The 7,939-nt window shown below is 33.2% G+C and overlaps 1 protein-coding gene across 1 annotated transcript; it reads right to left on the bottom strand.

The window, feature by feature from the left end:
- Positions 1 to 291: 291 nt before the first annotated feature.
- LOC125813158 (loganic acid O-methyltransferase-like) lies at positions 292 to 7,713 on the bottom strand. The gene is made up of 3 exons (XM_049492647.1): positions 7,616 to 7,713; positions 6,127 to 6,777; positions 292 to 624 (listed from the first exon to the last, which is right to left on the bottom strand). The coding sequence occupies exons 1-3, from the start codon at positions 7,682 to 7,684 to the stop codon at positions 292 to 294; spliced, it is 1,053 nt and encodes a 350-aa protein (XP_049348604.1). The 5' UTR covers positions 7,685 to 7,713.
- Positions 7,714 to 7,939: the final 226 nt, after the last annotated feature.

The following is a 7,939-nucleotide window of genomic DNA, read 5'->3' as shown; positions in this document are numbered from 1 at the left end:
ATAATATCTTGAGATATATTTTTAATTTGTTAGGGAGGAGATAAAATATCAAATCTATTGTGATTGTGAAATATATCTTTAATTTATCAAATTAAATTTTAGGCAAAAAAAGAAAAAGGAAGTTAATAAAGAGACTTTTTTTTTAATTTTCTTTATAGATAACATAAAGTGAAACAAATGAGGGAAAATAAAAAAAAATATTAGGAAAAACATAAAACTTGACATATGAGACGTGTCACATCATCTCTCCACAAACATGAATTATATAATATATAGATTTCTTTTAGAAATTCATTTACGCTTCAAAGCGACAAATAATTGACATGATTTTTCATAATTAGCTTTCATCCATGCTGAAATTTCTTCACTTTTGAGTATAGTCCTTTCACAAGCCTCTTTTGCTATTTCACTTCCAAAATGATTGATTAAAAGTCCTAAAACAGCTCTATATATCATTAAAGTCTTTGCATCAGCCTCATCCACAAGCTTTGATTGAGGATAAGTTAACTCTATTTTCTCAATGCTAAAACAATCATTTTTCTCCACCACTTTAGTCATGTCTTCAACAGATGGAAAATACATTGGCAAATTGAATGAGTCAACTAAAGACTCATCTAACTTTCCCTGTAGAAAAAAATAAATAAATCTCAATTACATTTATTACTTATTTATGTTTAATGAAATTCTGAACATATATACAAGGTCTGAGCCAAAGATATACTTACAAACTTATCTTCTAAAATATATCATGACTTAGCATACTAGTTACGGTGTAAGATGAAAAGATAATAACCTGATGCGAGATATGTTATTTATACATTTTAAATGAATTTCTTATCACAAATATAATATCGAATCTAAGCCAATGTTATGTCGAACCCATAACTTTAATATAATGGCAAGTCCACCCTTGCCTTTAGGTTAGCCTATGGAGTAAAATTTTTTTTAAAAGTGACGATATATATAACTTAAACTTAAAATATTTACTTACCTCATTCACTAAATCCGTAAGACTAGTGCCAAAGAATTTCGTGAGACGTACATAACTTGAATATGGTGTAATAAGTACTATCATTCCTCCATGAACAATTTCCTCAGCACTATTGAATAAATACTTTAATTTTTAGAACTACATGGTCCACTTTCTCTTCATGGAATCACAAAATTTTCTCATTCAAACTACATAACAAGTAATTTTTTTTATATTTACAAAGCTGTTTAATTCGCTATGTAAAGCATAATATAAGATATTAGCAAGGATAAGCAATGTTATTATTACTCACTTTAATTTCAAAGTAGGAAAAGTCATCGAGTACATTATAATATTTTATTGAGTATCTTAGTATAATTGTTATTGTGTATGGACTCTTCAAACTTCAAAATCATGTTACAGTTGAAATTGGGATAAGTGTAAACAAGTTTGTAACATAAGAAGAAAAAAAAAATATCTCCAATAGTCCAATAACCAAAAGTTATAATCCACACATATATTCATTCATTATTATTCATTGTACAAAAATAAGCATGCATTATAAATAGTATGTATGATAACTAGTATGTGAACCAAATAAGTCGGTAAATAGAAACGCTCCACACAATATGCATGTCACATCTAATTGTTTAAAATTAGGAAATATCCAATCATAGTATGCATGGACCTTTCAAAATTCAAATTCATGATAGAAAAGTCCAAGTCATGTAATAATTGAAATAGGGAGAAGTGCAGACAAATTGTAATATAAGAAGAAAATAAATATATCTCCAATAATTCAAAGTTATAATTATCCACACAATTCCATATATTGATAATCAATAAAGCTGGCTATCAGCCCTACTTTGCTTTTTCGTTGGGTTGATAGACTCAAAGATATTATTAGCATGGTGTGCTAGTCTCTTTTGAATCAAATATAGACAGATCGATTTTCTTTTAATTCAGTAAATATGGGGTAATTTTTAAGTCATGTGATATTTTCAAAATTAAATAAAAATAGCTTTAAGATTTCCTATTAATTCAGTAAATATAGGTCTATTTATAACCTAAATAATAAATATGCATTTTGTCATAAACTGTAACGTGTAATGACCCTAAAGGTCATTTTTGGAAATTTTCATAAAATGACCGTTTTACCCCTCCCGATAGTTGCCCCGAGTGCTAATTGTTGTATTTTCGAAGTTGGTTTGGAGGAAAATTGATGAAAAGTTGAGTTTTTGGAAAGTTGAGTTTTTAAGAGTTAAAGTTTGGTTAAAAGTGTTATTTCGAGTCATTTGGAGTTTCGAGACTCGAATCGGATTTCCGTCGAATCCAACAGTTTTAGAATGTTGAAACGGGTCTATGAGAATTTATGGAGTCGAATTTGGAGTTAAAACGAAGATTTGAGGTCCTAAGTTGCTAAAATTGTAAAATTTTGATCAAGAGTTGACTTTGGTCAACAAACGAGGTTCCGGTGCTCGAAATGAAATTCTGAGGGCACCGTTGGATTCAGGGGTGATTCTAAGTCTAGAATGAGTCTTGGTTGAATTTTTAGAGGCCCCGAGTGCGTTTCGAGTTTTTGAGACTAAAGTTAGTTTCTTGACGCCTTATCGGATACCGGGTCAAGGAGACCTCGAATTCAAATTCTGACAATTTCATTGAGTCCGAAATGTCATTTTCAAGCTAGTAGCATATTTGGTTTGTGTTCGGGAAGTGCCAAATGAGTTTTGGGTGAGCTTTTAAGCTTCTTGGATGCTTTGACACTATTTCAGCAAATTGTGGCAACTAAAGAGTTCATTATTGGTTTTAAAGGTCGAAAATTTTTTCCGAAGGTTCTGAAATTTTGAGCATGAATTATAGGACTTATCTGCAAATTTTGGTGCATTTTCGCTAACCCGAGATTGGACTTTTATCTCAAATAAGAAATAATTGTTTACCGAGTAGAAATGATATTTGACTAGGCAAACGAGCATGAAATTGAGCTCCGATTGAACGAGCAGGTCCGTAGCATTATTTAAGACATTTATAAAAAAGAATCGGGTCATTTGACTATCGTATGAGGAAATTACGGCCTTTTTAGTGAAAGATTAAATGCTGTTTTTCTGGTGCATAACAGCCATCTACTGTTATAAAAATCTCAGACTGTGTTCATTTGGTATTTTGAGCATATCGGGAGTTCTAGAGATCGGAATGGAGTGATTCTTACGGGTTTCTTCTTGAATTAATATGAGGGTTAGTATTCAATCTTCAATTCGACATTTTCTCATAATTTCTTTATCTGGTTTTTTTTCCCTATCTGTAAACATCTTGGGAAAAATTGGGGTTTTATCGATTTGGACTCCCTTTTTGATGAAAAAGGTATATTTACGATCCTTATGTTATGGGTAAACTGTTTTTAACATAAAATTATTGATTCATCGATTATTTTCATCATATTAACCACGTACAATTTGGACTTTCCCAGTAAAGTTAAAGTTTGATAAATTGAGAATTTCAAGGTCAATCTTAACTCCGTTTTTGATGAAATTTCATATTTGAACTTATCTAAGCATGGGTAAGATGTTTTTCAAGAGATATTTCATTTTCGAGTCGGGGTTTCGGATCCGAATATTTTAGGCTTCTTCAAGAACGTGGATTTTCCTTCAAATTGAGTTTGTGAATTGATTTCAACTCCATTTTCAAATTGGTTTTCGCCATTAGCTTCCAAATACTTTAAGGATCATTTTACATAAAAAAAATTCCAGATTTGGGTATCGTTTTCCGGTATGAGACTTTTGGACCGTTTTGCCCTTTTTCCCTAAATTTCTTGATTTTGGTGTCATTGGACTCGAATTGTGATTGTGTATAATTGTTTGAATAGATTATCGTGATCCGGATTCTACTCGTAAAGGAAAGGCTCAAGTCAAGTAGCTTTTGGAGTTCGTTTTAAGGCAAGTGGCTTCCAAACTTTGTAAAACTTTTAGACTACGCATGACTACTTTCCTAATTGTGTTGGGGAGTAATGGGGATTGAGGATGGGTTTTAATTGTTGATTGAAATTTGTTGTAAATGAAACATGGGGAATAAAACGAGCTAAATGTGTTATGATGTGGTCGTGATATGGTTGTGATTGAGACAGGTGATGTGTAATACTATGATGTGGTCGTGATATGGTGGTGATTGAGATAGGTGATGTGTAATACTATGATGTGGTTGTGATATGGTTGTGATTGAGACATGTGATGTGTATTACTATGATGTGGCCGTGATATGGTTGTGATTGAGACAAATGATGTGTAATACTATGATGTGATCGTGATATGATTGTGATTGATGACATGTGCATATTCATTATTCATCCCATGTGTGAATTATCTGTTGTATGAGTTCTGAGACACTGATATGAGGATGGATGGCTATGAGACACAGTTGGGACTAGCTCCGGCTAGAGATATATGAGATGGACTAGCTCCGGCTAGCGATTTGGATGTTGATGGGATCTGGTTCCGGCGGTGATACGTGGTCCATGTGTGGCCCCCATGGGTTCTGATTTGAGTATTTAGCGCGGACTGATTACGTCAACAGATGTGAATCGTAGGACAGACATGCATCACGACTACATGACATCATTATTGCATTTTGCATCGCATTTGCCTTATCTTTGTCTGTGATGTGTGGATTGTATCGGTTTACCCTTCTTATGTGGAATTTGATCTACTTGCTCTTATTTGTTGATCTGAGGTTGATGAGGATATACTGTTGGTTCTGGCTGTTGAATATGATCTGTTTAGTATAGGTTGGTTGGTTTGCTGCTAGATTGAAGTTTCGGTGGTTCGGTTGGGATTGAAAGGAGTTGTTTGTAGCTGCTAGTTTTGCTTAGTTTAGAGTTACTTGTGAGTACCTGTGGTTTTCGGTACTCACCCTTGCTTCTACACAATTGTGTAGGTTGACAGCTCTCTCAGATTCGGCTTAGTATTTTCTTTAGCAGATTGAGCTTCGAGACATACTCGAGAGGTAGCGGTTCATTCCAGACGTGCCCTTGAGTTATCTTTACTTTCAGTTTTGTTCTATTCGAGAACTATACTCTGAGACTTGTATATTTTTATTCGAATTCTGTATTTAGAGGTTTGTACATGTGACAACCAAATTCTGGGTAGTGTTGAGTCTTAATTAGTCTTCCGCTTATTTATTATCTTTTATTCTCGTATTTCTACTTCTCTATCGTTGTGGTTGGGTTAGGCTGACGTGTCCGGTGGGAAATGGACACGTGCCATCACATCCGGATTTGGGGTGTGACGACTTGGACTTTATGGTTATCTTTAGATATTTCTTTAACTATCATGAACACATTTGAAACAAACTGATAAATTTGATGTCGCATCGTTTGGTTCAAATACTAGTTATACGTATGAATTATGATGCAAGATTCTTTATATGATGAATAATAGTAATTAAGAGATTATTACACGATGAGTACATGGAATGTTATATAATGCATATAATTAATTGATTACTTAAGAGTCTGTTCAGATGAATTTATTACTTATCATTTATAAGTTAGAAATTATAAGTTAAGACTTTTTATGTAGAAGGTATTTTTGTCTTAAAAGTTGATAAGATTAGTAAAAGCATATAGTACTTGGCCTCTTTTTGTTTCAAAATCACAAGAATACATTCTTAGAAAAGTGAAACAAATGAAGAAAATCCAAAAACATTAGGCAAATCATAGTATTGGTCTGCGAGATGTGTCACATCATCTCTCCATAGACCTAAATTATATAAAAATTCATTTATGCTTCAAAGCAACAAACAATATGCTTGGTTTCTCATTATTAACTTTCATCCATTCTGAAATTTCTTCACTTTTGAGAATTGTTCTTGCACAAGCTTCTTCTGCTATTTTAACTTCCAAAATGACTAATTATAACTCCTTCTATAGAACTTCTTAGACTTGTCATTAAAGTTTTTGCATCAGCCTCATCCACAAGATTTGATTTGATATTTATCAACTCCATTCTCTCAATACTAAAAAGTCCATTTTTCTCCACTACTTTAGTCATTTCTTGAGGAGAGGGATAATACAATGGCAAATACCAACTACAGTTATTATCATAATACACATGATCAAAGCAAACCAAAAGGAAAAACATTGTCATATAAAATGAAATAAAGATTACCTTGTTCACCAAATCCATAAGACTAGAACCAAAAAATCTCATGAGGCGCATATAACCCGAAAATGTTGTGATAAGCACCATCATTCCTTCTTGAACAATCTCCTCAGCTCTTACATTAAAGAATATTTCCATGTCCTTTTCAAATTGAGCAAAATAAGCATTCACTACTTCAACATTTGATGCACCAACATAGTGAATCAATCCCTTATTCCATGCTGGGGATTTCTCATCTACCAATTCTTTTGGAATCTTGGATAACCAATTTATAACAGAAGAAGAATGTACAAAATGCATAGATCGCGATGGGAATAACCTACCATAAAAAGATCCTGGAATTCCATATGCATAGTAGGATCGATCAAAGGGTAGTGATTGAAAGAGGATATTGAAATCATTAGTGACATGATCGTTGAAAAATATTTGAAATTCAGGAATATTATTAGTAAAATTTATGACTTGGTCTTGGTATAATAAATACTTGTCCTTTAGAGCTTCTACATTATATTGTATTGCACTAAACGTATTTGGTCCAACAGAGCATCCCAACTCTGCAATACGTAATGTGTTTGGAAAAGATAATATAATCTTGATGTTAAGCTTTCGAATAATTGCATGTCTCACCATCTCCTTTGCACCATCTATCATTTCTTTCTGCATAGTCATGTTGATAGAAAAGTTCAGTTACTTTAATGTGACGATAAAAAATATTTATTGATGTTTGTGTTATAACATGTAAAGTTACTTATTTTACTATTATAGTGGGTAAACTACAATCAATTATTTAGTGTGATATAAAATTGTGTTTTACTTTTACCGTGGATAAGATCACTAACTATACAAATAATTGTTGTATGGCTTGTTAGGATCAAATGTTTACTAGCATGCCAAAAGTTTTAGCTAATAACATGGACACAACTTTATTTATTAACTAAGACCAAGTAAACATCACATTCTATCATCACTCCATCCGGGGCCATCCCAACCCACTCGTGGGACTTGTCATAGGCCAGATGTTGGTGTTACCCAACAATCCTCCTCCCAACACCTGCCTCATGCATCATGATGCTCTTGGGAATCGAACAATGATCTTGACTATACTACTTATTAGGATCAAACATTTACAATCATGCATGTCAAAAAATATAGCTAATATCAAAGGCATAACTTTATTTTTTAACTAAGTCCATCAAGCTAGCAAGATCCATGTTTGATCATGACTCCAATATTATAGTCCTCCCAGCCCCCTCGTGGACCTTGCCACAGACAGGAATTAAATTGGCATAATCCAACATTGTGCTTGATGAATTCTTAGTTTAGAGTTTAACATTCACTCACAAAAGAATTTTTTGTACAAAAATATGTGCTTGATATAAGTTGGATAATGCACTTTTATTATTTAAAAATATATTCTTAACACGCCCCTCACGTATGGACTTGATTTTTTTACAAGAATATGTGCTTATGTATAGTATATACTAGAGATCAATACCTGCAAATGGGAGTTTTTGGAGTAGCTGTAAACACCATCACCAGCATTCATGGGGAAAGATGTTGTCATTTTTGCTCAAATATGTGTTCTCTTCACTCATAATGTAATCTTATATATATGGACTTTGCATTCTTTAAATCCATGGCCCATGATTTTTCATACAAGGGTTTAGGATCATAATTATTCCTTTCAAAATGATGGGTATATTTCCGTAACACCCCGTATCCAAAAATAGAGATTTCAGATTTCTGGTGTTATAGGTGGCACTCACGGACACCATCCTCGGACCGTAGATGGACTCACGGTCCGTCCTGCAGGTCCGTG

This window comes from Solanum verrucosum, unplaced genomic scaffold (assembly GCF_900185275.1).
Source record: "Solanum verrucosum unplaced genomic scaffold, falcon-dt-bn FXZP01000236.1, whole genome shotgun sequence".
Lineage (NCBI taxonomy): Eukaryota > Viridiplantae > Streptophyta > Magnoliopsida > Solanales > Solanaceae > Solanum > Solanum verrucosum.
Note: the sequence above shows the minus strand (reverse complement) of the source record. Positions and strands in the feature narration are given on the sequence as shown.

Coding starts and splice junctions, on each gene's coding strand:
- LOC125813158 (XM_049492647.1), bottom strand. CDS start 7,684: ATGACAACATCTTTCCCCATGAATGCTGGTGATGGTGTTTACAGCTAC. Junction 6,778..7,615: donor CCAAAAACTCCCATTTGCAG/GTATTGATCTCT, acceptor ATGACTATGCAG/AAAGAAATGATAGATGGTGC. Junction 625..6,126: donor TTATGGATTTGGTGAACAAG/GTAATCTTTATT, acceptor TTTTTTCTACAG/GGAAAGTTAGATGAGTCTTT.